Genomic DNA, 14,266 nt, shown 5'->3' on the forward strand with positions numbered 1-14,266 from the left:
ACTTTGCATTAAGAGTTGAAACAGAGGTGGGAAGCTTCCCTGGCTCCATCCAAAGGGAGAAAAAAAAAGTTTTGTTTTTAAACATTTTGATTTTCCAACAGCTGGTTCCTGGATTTCACCCTACCATCCATACATTAATATATTGGACTATTTCTTGAGAGCAGCTGCCATTCAGCAGCTGGGGATCCCAAATAATAGTCTGGCATAGAACCCCACACGAAACCAAAAGTTGTTTTTACACTTGTTTTTTATTTGGATTAAAGGTCACACAATTTTAATCATGAATATAGAAGCCCAAAACATGTAAACATTTGATGGGTTAGGGTTAGGGTTAGTGAACACACATTTATCGACCGAAGCGTCACACGTGAAGGCTCAGAAACTCTGATATTGGCTAAAGCATCATCTGGTCATGACCCGATGTTTGTTGACAATAGAGTATTCGGTGGAATTGAAAACTTGTTATTTCACCAACTCAGTTCCTTTTAATTAATTTTCCTATGTACATTTCTAATACATATGAATTATATGGATTATGCATGCTCTTTATAAACTAGAGAGTCAAATGAAACTGACCTTGATCAATGCAGCTGAGCTGTGCCTTTAGAAGAAAATGCACAACAACATTTCATTTCATGTTTCATTAGTTTTGCTGTGATGCTCACACTGTGGATCTTCATAATAGCAGTTGATACTGTCGTTTTTTCCATTAGTTGCCAGGACACAACATAATTGCCTTGGCTTTGGGGTGTGGGCTGATGCACGTATGTGAAATGCAATCCAGATTGTGGAAGAAAGAAAAAAAAAACATATAACCTCAGGATGTCTGGTTCAATGTGCTTCTGAATTCTCCCCCACTGCTCGCTCTTCGCTGTAAATGTCGAGGAGGGGAGATGTCATGATTGTGTCTCTGTCTGTCTCCAGGGTCCGACGAGACGGGAAGGGCCGGAGTGACAGGATCACGGACTGTCAGAACTGGCAGGACATTAACTCGGAAGACGCAATGAATGAAATCGAGGCTATTGAAACATCCCCAGAGTTGGTGGATGGGAGACACAAGGTTCATCTCGACCCTTTGTCAGTTATTGTCACTGTCAGAGGGTCCTTTTTCACATTCCAAGATCAATGATATGCTAATACGAATATGCGATTGTAGGATTTCTGTAAAAGGAAAAATGACAGAATATGAAGACATTTTACGGACTCATCCATGAACTGTGATGAACTGTTTTTATATGTAAGCGTCCCAAATTCTGAGCTCCATAACAAAATGTGTCAATCAAGAACCATTTCCACAGTAGAAATATTTAGAACACACCCAGGCACACGTGTGCATACACATGCCTGTGAATTCATAAATGGCAACTATAAGAGACACACACACACACACACACACACACACAAAAAGAGTCCTAAGGTTTATTCAGTCACACCTGAGTATGTTTGCCTCTTGTTGGCCCGTCAGCACAAAATCTGTTCGGTGTCAGCTCCCACAGAATTACATGACAGTAGACCGCACTTCCTTTTTAAAATACGCGTGTCTCTTACAGATGAATTAAGGTTTCATCCGCCCTGTCTCACCCCACAGATAGTGAGCAGGCTCCAGATTCGCAACGCCAGTGTCTCCGTCATGTACAAGTGTTCTGCTGAAAACAAAGTCGGCACAGATGAGCGGCTGATCTACTTCTATGTAACCAGTGAGTGTGTCGGCTCCCTCAAAGCCCCCTCTGATGGAATTATTTGTCTAGGTGTGAGATTTCTGCCTACACCCCGATTACAATGGAGGTGAAGAGAATTTGATTTGTGGTGCTCACAGCATTGGAAAAATTTGATTTAAAAAAAACCCAGAAAAAATCCAGTGACAACATTACTTTCTACGTAAGAATATGGATTGATTATTGAATGTAACCTCCTGGGCACAAGTCCAGGGGCTGCAGCCCAAAGCAAGAGTAACTTATTAACATTTCTCCTGGGTTAAGTCACAAGGCTCAATCAGAATTAAGGGAGTTGTTCGTTGTTCGTTGTCTTCATCCTTTAATTCCCCTTAATGAAGAACAGTTAGCCTATATGTAAAAATTAATAAAGCAAATTATGTTTGACAGCAGACAAAGCACTACTCAGGGAAAAACTAGAACCTACGTTGTTGGGATTTTTTCCTCTGAGGGATTTTAATAATATCTTAAAGATTTGGAGAGGATTTCGTCAGACTCTCGTCATGAACTCAATCATTTCAACCAACAGCAGAATTTTAAAAAACTATTCACAGTGAGGTTGGTCCGTGTCAGGGACTCTCTTTCTGCAAAGCGATTTTGCTGTTGAAGTTTTTAAATGTCATTTTCCAATGTTCTGAGCACCACAAACATACATGTGACTGCTATTTATTTTATTGGGATGCAGGTAGAGATCCCAAGCTGATCTTAGGAAACTTAAACTACCTGCATGTCTAGCTACTGCTTGGGGAGTGGGGGGATTAGGAATATTTTTCTTCAACGTCCAGCGCTCTTTCTTGCAAGTGTACCTGACCGTTTCACCTGCCCTGTTCTTCAAAGCCATCCCCGAGGGCTTCAGCGTGGATGTCCAGCCCCCAGAGAATCCCCAGGAGCAGGAGAAAGTGTCCCTGTGCTGCAGCGCCGACAATTACACCTACGAGCAGCTGCAGTGGTACCGCCTCGACCCCCAGGCCCTGCAGGTAGAGCAGGGCAAGCCCCGGGACTGCAGGAGCGTGCATCTATATGCCGACACGCTTGACGGCCAGCTCTCCTTCCAGGAGCCCTCCAACAGCTGGGTCCTGGACTTCACCATCCCCGCCGTCCAGCTGCAGGATGAGGGTCATTATGTGTGCGAGGCTCAGAGCAGGCGCAGCGGGGAGAAACAGTGCCTGTTCAGATACATCTCTGTCAAAGGTGAGAGAAAGAATATGTGAACGCCCAAGACAGAGACATACACACATCGCCCAGCGTGGAGAGCAGTCACTCTAACTACAGCCAGTTATAGAGAGAAGCTCAACCTTTGGCTGAGGAAACACATACGGGCCTCTGTGGTACTGAGGATGAGATGTTGTAGGCTCAAAAATACACACACTTACAATGGAGGGCCCACGCAGCCCATCACCCACATCCACACATAATGCAAAGAGTGCCTGGTGTGTGCACAGCCTCAATATGGAATGACAGAAAACAGCTGAGACGCTGCAGGGTCAAAATACACAAATCCATTTTCCATTCATGTTGTGTTTTGCAACTTTGCATCAGTGCCTGGATGATAAATGTACATTTTTACAGTAATGAGATTTAAAAAAAATTCTTTCTTACTTTCTTCTGTACTGCGAGAAGCTTCAGTAAATATCACATCCACGTAAGTGCAGACACGTTGGAGAGTTGATTTCCCCTTTTTGGCCTCTTTCTCCCGCCATAGCCCTGGAGGCGCCTCGCTACAAGCGCAGCCTCACCAACCAGACAGTGAACGTGACCGAGTCCCTGCGGATGGAGTGCGACGTGGAGGGCAGACCCGTGCCGCGCCTCTCCTGGTTCAAAGACAACCAGCCTCTCCACCAAATGTCAGGTGCATGAATACACACCTACACAGTGATACACATGTTTACACAACAGTGCCGCCGCCCACCTGCGAACCCAGCAGCCACACAGATGGTAGATACACACACACACACACACACACACACACACACACACACTCAACAGCCACTCATGCAGTCTGGCCCTCTGGATTCCTGATTTAGCAAGAGGACTCGTATCCGCCCATCGGGTTTAGCTGTTCAGGTCGGTTCCCAGAAAAATCTGCTGCATTCTGGCTTCATATCAGTAGAAGAAGAAGATGTTTAGTAAAAGAAATAAGCTTTGTTAACATTTACTCAGATACTGACAACTTCTGGCAGACGTTGCCACATTTCTTTTTTTTGTTGTTGTTGCAATTTCCACCATAATAAATGATAATCCTACTATCACAGGCACACACACACACACATACACACACACACACACACACACACACACACACCCACACACACTTGTCTCTCTGTAGTTGTGAGGACACTCATTGACATAATGCATTCCCTAGCCCCTAACCCTAACCTAAACCCATTTCTAACTCTAACCTTAAAACCAAGTCTTAACCCCCAAACAGCCATTTGAAATTGTAACGGACCGGCCAAAATGTCCTCACAAGGTCAAAATGTCCTCACGTTAAAATTGGTTCTCACAAATATAGAAAACACACACACACACAGACACACACACAACCACCCACGCACTCGGACTGTTGAACAAACATGTCAGGCAGAACCAGAGACATTAATACTTGTGTGTGCGTGTTTGCTGCACATGTGCACAACCGCAAACACATAAATACACACATATACATATACACACACACACAAAGCCTGTAGGGGGATAGATGCGACTCATTAGTTTTCTCAGTGTGCGTCCTCTCTTAACATCAGAAGGAGATGAGGGGGTTGTGAAGGGGAGTGTGTGTGTGTGTGTGTGTGTGGGGGGTCAGTATGGGTCTGAGTGTCAGCTTTTACTCTGGGAAATGTTGCTTGACACGCTTGGAGGACGGGATTATAAATGAGTTACTGCAGTGACGTCCAGAGGTGCGACAAGAAATTGAAGAGATGTCATTGAAAATATTGCTGAAAATATCGCCTCACAGTGCATTGTTTCACAGCCACTGAAGTATGCTTATGGCTCTGTTTGTTTGTGTGTGTGTGTGTGTGTGTGTGTGTGTCTATCTAATCATCACGTGCCTCCTCACAGGGATCCAGCTGCAGGATTCAAACCGCACTCTGAGTATCCAGCGGGTGCGAGAGGAGGACGCCGGGCTTTACACCTGCACGGCCTGCAACCAGCGTGGCTGTGTCAACTCCTCAGCTGCCGTCAAGGTCATTGGTGAGACAGCACACATGCACACACACACACATCATAATAATAATGATAAATTTCATTTATACACAGACACATACAGACAAGCTTGTCATTCTATCATTGTTAGGACCCTCGTTGACATTGCATCCTCCAGCCTTTTACCCCAACCTCATACATCACGGCTGAATGCCTAACACAAGCCCTCTGAGCCCTCAAGCAGCCCTTTGAAAGATGCCAAAGGAAGTGGGAACCGGACTAAATGTCCTCGCTAAGGTCTAACGGTCAAACTGTTCGTCACAAAGACAGAAGCACAAGCACCGTCAGACACTAAATCATACAGAAAGCGACTGTTAAATACTGTACAATAACCGAAACACCTGAATCTACTCAGACTGTCGCCGCTCACATGTTTTTCAAGGACACTCAGGCTTGAAATCACAGTTGCCCTCGAGCTCACATCCTCTCAAACAAGATTTGCAGGTCTGTACTTTCACCTCTCGCTCCTCTCACAGCAGCGCCAACCTTTGTGCTTTGGCGCCTTTGTCATGGACAGCTCATCGACTGCTGGCCGATTTCACATGCAGAATGAATAATTCAGCAGGTTTGCTGGAATTGGTTTCATAAAGAATTGCCGAATGGAATAAGTGTCTTTTTATCACATTGGTGTAACCTAAAGATTGAATGTAAAGAGCCTGTGAGAGAGCCTGCATTAATAGTTTGTAATACAGCACCCCCAACAGTTGGTAAAGAGTATTGTCATATAATAGAGATTAATTGAGACGTATGAAGGTATAGCAGGGTTTCTGATTTCTCACTTTTCAAAACATTTGTCTCCAAAAAAACAACTTCTTCCTTTGTCTTTTCTGTTTTTTTTTTCTGTCAAGGGTCAAGTGACAAGGCCAATGTGGAGATTGTGATCCTCATCGGGACCGGGGTCATCGCCGTCTTCTTCTGGGCCCTGCTCATCGTCATTTTCTGCAACGTGAAGCGGGTGAGGAGAGGCCACGGCTCCCCCGTGCCTGTGTCTGTCTTTGTGTTTGTGAGCGACACTGTCCCACGGCGATGGCGACGCGTTAACCTCCGCATCGCAACGCGTCTGTCGGCGTTTGAGCACAACCCGCTTGATTTCAGAGAGAGTCTGTCATCTACTGCAGAGGGGGGCTCCTGATATCTCCTGAGAGGGAGTCCAATTAGTCGCTGTCACCGCCATTGGCTCCAACAACAAGCCCGGCCATAATGAGGCTTTTTTTTTTCACTAGTTATGCCAGCCATTCATTAGGGCAACACAATTGCTCTATTGCAAAATTCACAGGGTGGCAGTTATTATATAAATTCATAGAGATTTTCCTCTTGCTCACAGTGACTCGCTTTACCTCTACACTTCTCATGGTTGCATTATTTCTATCCTTTTCTTCTCTCCATGCTCACATTAGTGTTTTATTTTTGGGCTGTGCATCATCCACCGCCTCATTTGCTATTTCCAGCCCACTTCAGCCCAACCTGGTCCTCACCTTACACCTGCTTCCATTTTCTCTTCTCTCACTGTGCACCTCAGGTTAACCCAGCAGACATAAAGACGGGCTATCTGTCGATCATTATGGACCCGGGTGAGGTGCCGCTGGATGAGCAGTGTGAATACCTGCCCTACGACTCCTCGCAGTGGGAGATCTCCAGGGATAGACTCCGACTGGGTGAGCGACAGGGACGGGATGGGAGAAAAGAGAGGATGGACTGATGGACGGCGGGATAAAGGAGCGTACGGAAGTTGGGATTGGGGCGTGTGAAGAAATACAGAGGGCGGGGGAGGAGAGGGAATGGATGGATGAAAGTGAATTACTTTTCCATATCCAGAATCCATAATGGCATGAGTTTGGATCGCAGCCAGCTGGGCAAAGTGCTGCCAAGTAAAGTGCTACTATTAAATATGTGCTCATTCCCAGTACCGGTTCTTATTTTTTGTCAAACGCCCCAAGGAAAAGCATCTGTTCCATAATGGCAACTTATATGGGAACATGTTGTTTTCCAAATGCTGCAGTTCAGGTCATAATTCCTCTGCCTTGTCCGTATGGATTACAGATGCATTTACATTTTGCAACCGTTTGCAGCTGTTTGTGTGTTCCAGTGAGACAGCTTGCATAGATCAGCATTTTTTAATGTTCTTTCTCCTCACGTAGGAAAAGTTTTAGGCCACGGTGCCTTTGGGAAAGTAATCGAGGCGTCAATCTACGGCATCAGCACGAGCAGCAGTTTGGACACGGTGGCTGTCAAGATGCTGAAGGGTGAGATTTGTCTTTGCGTTGTTTAATCGGTGTACGGTTCCAGAGGTCTCGCTAAAACAGCTCTGATACATGCACATCATTTGGAACATAGGACTCGGTGGATGTGCATGAATGATAAAAACACACGCATGCATTTCACACATAAAGTTCGACTTTGTGTGCGTGTGTTGTAGATGGAGCCACAGCCAGTGAGCACAAGGCGTTGATGTCGGAGTTGAAGATACTGATTCACATCGGAAATCATCTGAATGTAGTGAATCTGTTAGGAGCCTGCACCAAACCAAATGGTGAGTGCACACACTCACATGGATTACATTTTATGCGTGTCATATTTTCATCATGTGATCGCAATAATTAGTGTCTGCTGAGGTTGATTTACTCAAACATCCTCCTCTTTTTCTTCACGTCTTCTGATATATAGCTGCAGAATTGCAGTTTACCAGGTGTAGACAAACACTTCATGACAAATAATTTATTGTTTATGTTCAACTTATTCATCTCATTCGTCTTTGCAGTTTGCTTGTTTTATAAGACATACTGTCATGATTTTGGAGTTTCTTCAGGCATTTCTTTTTCTCTTTTTTGAAACATACACCTGCAGTTTGACCTCCTTCGAGCGGTGCTGTTGGCTCCGTCGTTACTTCGGAGGGAATTCCTTTTTAATGAAGTGTTAACATCATTTTGTCAACCCCCTGCAGCTTCCACAGAACTTCTTTGTTTAACAGCCAACCACATGAGAAAGTACAAAAGCTGCCTCTTTTCGTCCGTATATCAATTTGACCTTCAGAGCACATTTTTGAGGGGTGTACATCTGAAAATGTTTATCCTGTTTACTTTAAACAGAACCAGCCAGGCAGATAATCTCAGGGAGGAAACGCCTGAAGAATGCAGCCCCCCATGATTTAGATTATGGCATGAGAGAAAAAGGAGCTTCTCAACAAGAGGCAGAAATCATTTGAATGTTTCTATCAAGTCAGACCATAATGTTCGGTGTTGATTTGTAGCCTTTTTATATAGGCTACAGCACTGTGATGATTAAAAAAAAGAAAACAGTTGATATTCACTCTCTGTATCACCAGGTCCGCTGATGGTGATAGTGGAATACTGCAAGTACGGGAACCTGTCCAACTTCCTACGAGCCAAGAGAGAGTTCTTCCTCCCGTACAGGGTATCCAAACACCGCAGAAACTGAAGCCGTTTGTTCTGCTGCGATAATGTGGCTGCAGCTTAATCTTTAGAGATTATCTTTTTTTTTCATTGTTGTTGCTTCAGTTTGCCAATATTTCTGTCACGTCTTTGTTTTTCCTTTATTCCCACAAACTCAGTTCAACTATGACGACCTTGTTCTCTCGTTCCCCCACTTAGGATCGTTCTCCAAAGACCCAGAGTCAGGTGAGACGGATGATCGAAGCGGGTCAAATGGACCAGAGGGCTCGTCAGCCACCTTCCCCGTCCTCCTCCTCCTCCTCCCCGCCTGCCTGTCCTCAGACTCCGTCATCCAACACGCCCAATCCGACGCCTGCTGTGGAGAAACGTCAGTCTGTTTTAACACACGAGTGAATTACAGGACTCGTTAAGTTACAAAACGTGGCTTCATTTCTCCTCTGTTTTCTGTCCCGCTCTCCTCTTCTCTCTCCAGTGGAGGACCTGTGGAAGACGCCTCTGACGATAGAAGATCTCATTTGCTACAGTTTCCAGGTGGCTCGTGGGATGGACTTCCTGGCCTCCAGAAAGGTTAATTGTCACCATTGCAGAGGCAATTTGTTTATGAGCTGTGGTGAACCGCAGCAGAGGTGTTAACCCAGATCATTCAGCTCCTCAGTCCTTTGTGCTTCTTAATGAACCATGTGACATTTAGAACTAGAGCTGTGCAACAGTTCTACATTGCACATCTGAGCAGGTTTTGAGTGTAAGTCATTGTGCACTTCCATTTTCTACGTGTGCCGTTGATGGTAATTGATTAAGGAAAGGAGCTACTCAGAGCGCCAATACTGTACATTAGAACAACACGCATAAAAACTGATGAATAATGAAATTGAAATAGGGAGAACAAAAGCAGTTATAAGTGAGAGCGGATATCAACAAGCGGACGGGACGCTAAGCTGACTGTCTGGCACCGGAGGCACATTTACGTGACAGCTTTGGGAACGATGCAGGATCTCCTGCGGAGACTCTACAGAGCTCTGCCCAGCTGAAAGACACAGTCCAGTCCCAGTCACAGACTGGCACACACACACACACACATACACACACACACACACACACACACACACACACACACACACAGGTTTTAAGGCAAAAGATTATTAAAATGGCCAACTTGTTATTTATTTGCTGTATCTGTAATTCACCCATCAGAGAAAACGAGGTGGAAACAATGCATTGAAGTTCTCCTGCAAACACACACACACACACACACACACACACACACACACACACACACACACACACACACTACTGTCTGCAGGGTTATGACTCATGTGTGGTTGTGTGTGTGTGCGTGTGTGTGTATCTGCAGTGTATCCACAGAGACCTGGCCGCCCGGAACATTCTCCTGTCAGAGAACAACATCGTGAAGATCTGTGACTTTGGCCTGGCCAGAGACATATACAAAGACCCTGACTACGTCAGGAAAGGCAATGTACGGCGTCCTCACACTCACCAAACCTCCGGGTTTATCATCCATCTCCGAAACAACAGACTCCTTTTTTGTTGTTGCTCTTTCAAACTGCACACACATAATGATTACATTTACAGCCCAGGTGTCATTTCTGCTTATGTAACCATCTTGTAATGCTCGCCTGGTGTTTTAATGTCCTCGCAGGCTCGGCTGCCTTTAAAGTGGATGGCTCCAGAGAGCATCTTCGACAAAGTGTACACCAGCCAGAGTGACGTGTGGTCCTTTGGAGTTCTCCTCTGGGAAATCTTTTCACTGGGTAATGACAAAAATCCAAGCGTGTCATCTTTTATGGAAAACACTAATCTCCTCTTTTAAGAAAATGAAAGGAGAAGGAAAGGAGCAGGGTTTCAGGGCGGTCACATCTGGAGCTGCGGAGTCTCCGTTCCTGCCTCAGAATGTATCCTTTGTTAACGTCAAAAAGCAGAGTGAATCCTCATCACCGTTATGCAAAAAAAACCGTTAACATGCTGTCCCCATCACTCACACGTCACTTAAAGCCTCATCTTCCTACCGGTCCACCCTCAGGTGCGTCTCCGTACCCCGGGGTACAGATTGACGAGGACTTCTGCAATCGACTAAAGGACGGCGTCCGGATGAGATCACCAGAGACAGCCTCCCCCGAAATGTAAGCGTATAAGCTCCAATTCATTACATCACATCTGCACATATGAATAGCATACGTTTTCACCAACTTCAGGGGGAAGATGCCGGTTGATCAAATATAGAGGTATTTTTTTACAAAGTCAGGGAAGTTGAACACGTCAGTGTTGTCCATGATGTGACGGTGCTGCCCTCTGCTGGCAGATATGGCATCATGCTGGGCTGCTGGCAGGGTGAACCCAAAGAGAGGCCCAACTTCCCTGCGCTGATGCAGATCCTGGGAGACCTGCTGCAGGACAACAGCCTGCCTGTAAGCTCGCTGCTGGAGAGACATTCAGTCTAGCAAGTTTTTCTTTTATTTCCTTTTTTTTTCAGTCTGTTTTTTATTGTCTTCATCTAAATCTTCTCTTTTAACTCAGGATGGGAAGGACTACATCCCCCTGAATCACTCACAGAGCTCAGAGGATGACGGTTTCTCACAGGCGTCATCGCGGCCTGCGTCGGAAGAGGAGCTGCGACTGGCCTGCAACACTCTACCCGCCAGGTACTAATACATGAACCTATGTTCCTTAGAGGCCCCTAAAAAAAAACTACGATTTTTTTTTTATCTGCTTCCTACTTTAAGAAACCGGGACTTGTATGAAGTCCGTTTTTTTCTCTTCCTATTGGTTTAATGCAGGTCAGAGGAGAAAAAAAGGGGATTATTTTAGTTCCCAATATTAAGGTGATGACAGTTGGTGAAAAAATACTCTCCCCTACTATCAGGACAGACAGCTACTAAACGTACTTTGTGGTGTGGTGATCGTTATACTTTGCAAAGCTTGGTTTGGTTTGTTTTCTAACAAACCCTACTATCAAGCCTTACGCCTTCCATCTCCTTTCCCATTGGTTTACAGCTCCAAAGGTCCCCCCCTGTGCCACTGGAATAACCTTATGTTGATAACTAACTTTATAAAGCCAGTAAAGATATTAAAGTCTTTACAAGGCCCCATGTTCCATAAATATCAACTCGGAAGATCAGTGTCTTACAGAATTTGTACTGTAGGTTTCATGTTAAAATTGTGATTTTCAATGTAAATTTTTTAATATTTGTCAAGATATTATGTCCATGGAAAATGAGCAGCTGTTTACATGAAATCCAGTGACTGTGAGAAACAGTGGTCATTAATCCGCAAGAGCATTTTGAAGGGTCATGAGATGTTTTATGTGGTGGGGGGAAAAAATAAATGACATATTCAGTGTAATGATTGTTGATGTTGCTCTGACGTCTGCTTTATCTTGTGCACTGAACAGTTTGAGCCTCTGGCAAAGATGATTAATCTGTGAGGAAGAGAACTTCACTCACACAGGAGTCAGTTTAGAAATCTTGACGAAGAAAGTCACAGTCATCTGTAAAATCTGAAATTAGTCTTTATTCATATTTCACATTGAATGCAACACCTTCTTCAAAGTTGTATTCAGGGTTGTCCAGTATTTGTTTTTTCTTCTTATCTTTCTCCTGGCATTTGGATGTCATCAGGATGCTCTGTTGTGTATTGATCTGATAATAATAACGATGTTAATCTTTTCTATACTTCCTGACCAGGTATTATAACTGTGTGCCATTTGCCGGCTGCGTGTTTGTGGGCCCCTCCAAAGCATGCCAGCCCAGAGTGAAGACGTTTGAAGAGTTGCCTCTGGAGATGCACCGACAGAAAGCTCCTCAGGTAAGCTCCGTCTGTATCTTCTCATCGATTGTTGAAAATGTGAACCGGCCGGGTGACATTATCTGAATGGGACTGGACCCTCAGACAATTAACTAAAATAGCAGCCGGGTCAACTAAATGTCATTCAATTCACGTGATGTCCAACTGCGTCTCTTCCCAGGACAACCAGACAGACAGTGGCATGGTTCTGGCCTCCGAAGAATTTGAGAGAATTGAGCACAAGCACAGGGGCGCCGTCGCAAAAAGGTTTTTCTTTTCTTTCTTTTAAAGCAACGGTCAAGAGATATGCAGCCTGTCTTTAGTGACAGTGTGTGACATCTGTCCTTGTAAATGCTTATTACTCACTGTCAGGTTCAAGTCAGTCTTCTCACTTATACCAGGCTACTTTTATAGATGCTCCACATGTTTCAGAGTCAATATGAGAAATCCTTCTCTCTTCCTTGGAAACACGTTTGATCAACACGTTTGATCAACACGCATCAGAAAACTGTACCTCAAGTGTGTCAGGATTAGGGCTGCAACGAACGATTATCTTGTGTCATAAAAGGGTGTAAAATGTTGATTGTATTTTCCCCAACCACAGGATGATGTTTTGTTTCATCCTCACACCCAAGATATTTAGTTTACTGTCATTGAGGAGCAAAGAAACCAGAACATATTCACATTTAAGAAGCTGAAATCAGAGAATTTTGACTTTTTCTTTCATAAAAACTACTTGAAATGATTAATCAATTATCAAAATAGTTGGCGATTAATTTAGTAATCGATTAATCGATTAACTGTTGCAGCTCTAGTCAGGATATCACATTCCTCACAAATCAGCAGCTACAACTGGCAAATTCGAACCCATCCAATCTTGAATTATACACATTAATTTAGAGTTTTGTTTTTTGACCAATGATATCCTGTATCAGTGAGCTTTTTTCTTTCTTTCTTTCTCCGCCCCAGTCGTGTGGGCAGCAGCAGCAGCACGGAGCCTCTGACAGCCTCCCACGGGTCCCTGGGCCGAAGCAACTCCATCAGGCACCGTCCCAACTTCTTCAGCCAGCTGTCGGGACAGACCTTCTACAACAACGAGTACGGACACCTGTCCGAGGAGGGCTTCTGCGACTTCTTCTCCTCGCCAGACGCCCCCTGCCTGGCCTCCTCCAATGTGTAACCTGACCTGAAGATGCAGCCTGAAGGAGTAAAAAAAAAAAGGAAAAAAAAGGCTTCGGTAGTGGGAGGTTTGTGTAACTAGTTGTTTATTAATGTAGATCAGTTGGTGGATGCTTATGACCAGAGCTGACCTCTTCTCATCTCAAAGTTCTTCCTTCCTCCTCTCGGGCTGCTGCTGCCTCAACAGACGGACTGAAGTTCCTCTAACCAGCCACTGGGTGGCAGCATTAGGACACAAAAAACTCCCATACCCCAAGTATTTTACATCAACACATTTATATTTTTTATCTTTTATATACAGAGTATCTTCCTATATTTGTAAAAATGATGGCTCGTATGGGAAGCAATAAAGGAAATCCTCTCCTTCCTAGCTCCTCTTCTCTCTGTGAATAATATGAAGTTGGAGCTGGATCCGTCAGCTTTTTCGGTGAAACAGGTTTTTAATGCAAATGTGCTGTGATGAATGACAGGTCCACGTAGAGCTCTGTGACGACCTATGAAATGGACCAATCGACGGAGGAAGGCAGCAGATTATTATGTGTGTGTATGTGTGTCACTTAGTGGAGGTGGAGACGCGCGACAGCTCGAACAAGGAATAAGTGACGGAGGTAAACAGAGGGATGTAGGGCGAATAAAGGAGCGAGTCACACTAAGCACCGCTTATCAGAGGCCGACGTAAGCACGACAGCTGTGACAGCTTAACACCCTTTTACATGCTCACATCACAGATGACAGGCTGCAGGTTGTGGAAATGAGCGGCGTCTTGGGCGCAAAGTCCACTTCATACAAACACAATCACAGCTTCATTCATGTTATGAAATCAGAGGGTCAATGTTCCATTTTCCGTTTCTATGAATAATTATTGTTAAAAGGCACCTGGCTAACGTTTGTAAACCATCAGATGAACAAAAGTAAGGGAAAGAGAAAATAGTTCAAATCTGTTTCAGATGCCTAAACTGATCC

General features: G+C 44.6%; 1 protein-coding gene across 6 annotated transcripts in view; it reads left to right on the forward strand.

Annotated features, from left to right (window-relative positions):
- Positions 1 to 13,673, forward strand: part of flt4 (fms related receptor tyrosine kinase 4) — a 41,988-nt gene extending 28,315 nt beyond the window's left edge. For 3 of the 6 annotated variants that reach the window (XM_047334176.1, XM_047334177.1, XM_047334178.1), the window contains 20 exons: positions 925 to 1,060; positions 1,589 to 1,697; positions 2,550 to 2,903; positions 3,415 to 3,561; positions 4,773 to 4,904; positions 5,765 to 5,871; positions 6,436 to 6,571; positions 7,055 to 7,159; positions 7,333 to 7,446; positions 8,239 to 8,327; positions 8,525 to 8,693; positions 8,799 to 8,893; positions 9,678 to 9,800; positions 9,984 to 10,095; positions 10,365 to 10,464; positions 10,644 to 10,749; positions 10,859 to 10,983; positions 12,025 to 12,145; positions 12,306 to 12,391; positions 13,094 to 13,673. In XM_047334176.1, coding sequence (XP_047190132.1) covers positions 925 to 1,060; positions 1,589 to 1,697; positions 2,550 to 2,903; positions 3,415 to 3,561; positions 4,773 to 4,904; positions 5,765 to 5,871; positions 6,436 to 6,571; positions 7,055 to 7,159; positions 7,333 to 7,446; positions 8,239 to 8,327; positions 8,525 to 8,693; positions 8,799 to 8,893; positions 9,678 to 9,800; positions 9,984 to 10,095; positions 10,365 to 10,464; positions 10,644 to 10,749; positions 10,859 to 10,983; positions 12,025 to 12,145; positions 12,306 to 12,391; positions 13,094 to 13,304 — 2,677 coding nt within the window. In that variant the 3' untranslated portion in view covers positions 13,305 to 13,673. Of the gene's footprint in view, positions 1 to 924; positions 1,061 to 1,588; positions 1,698 to 2,549; positions 2,904 to 3,414; positions 3,562 to 4,772; positions 4,905 to 5,764; positions 5,872 to 6,435; positions 6,572 to 7,054; positions 7,160 to 7,332; positions 7,447 to 8,238; positions 8,328 to 8,524; positions 8,694 to 8,798; positions 8,894 to 9,677; positions 9,801 to 9,983; positions 10,096 to 10,364; positions 10,465 to 10,582; positions 10,750 to 10,858; positions 10,984 to 12,024; positions 12,146 to 12,305; positions 12,392 to 13,093 lie in introns of those variants that run through there. The other 3 variants (XR_007031400.1, XM_047334179.1, XM_047334180.1) reach the window with 3 other exon arrangements.
- Positions 13,674 to 14,266: the final 593 nt, after the last annotated feature.

Source organism: Scophthalmus maximus, chromosome 9 (genome assembly GCF_022379125.1).
Source record: "Scophthalmus maximus strain ysfricsl-2021 chromosome 9, ASM2237912v1, whole genome shotgun sequence".
In the NCBI taxonomy this organism is placed as follows: domain Eukaryota; kingdom Metazoa; phylum Chordata; class Actinopteri; order Pleuronectiformes; family Scophthalmidae; genus Scophthalmus; species Scophthalmus maximus.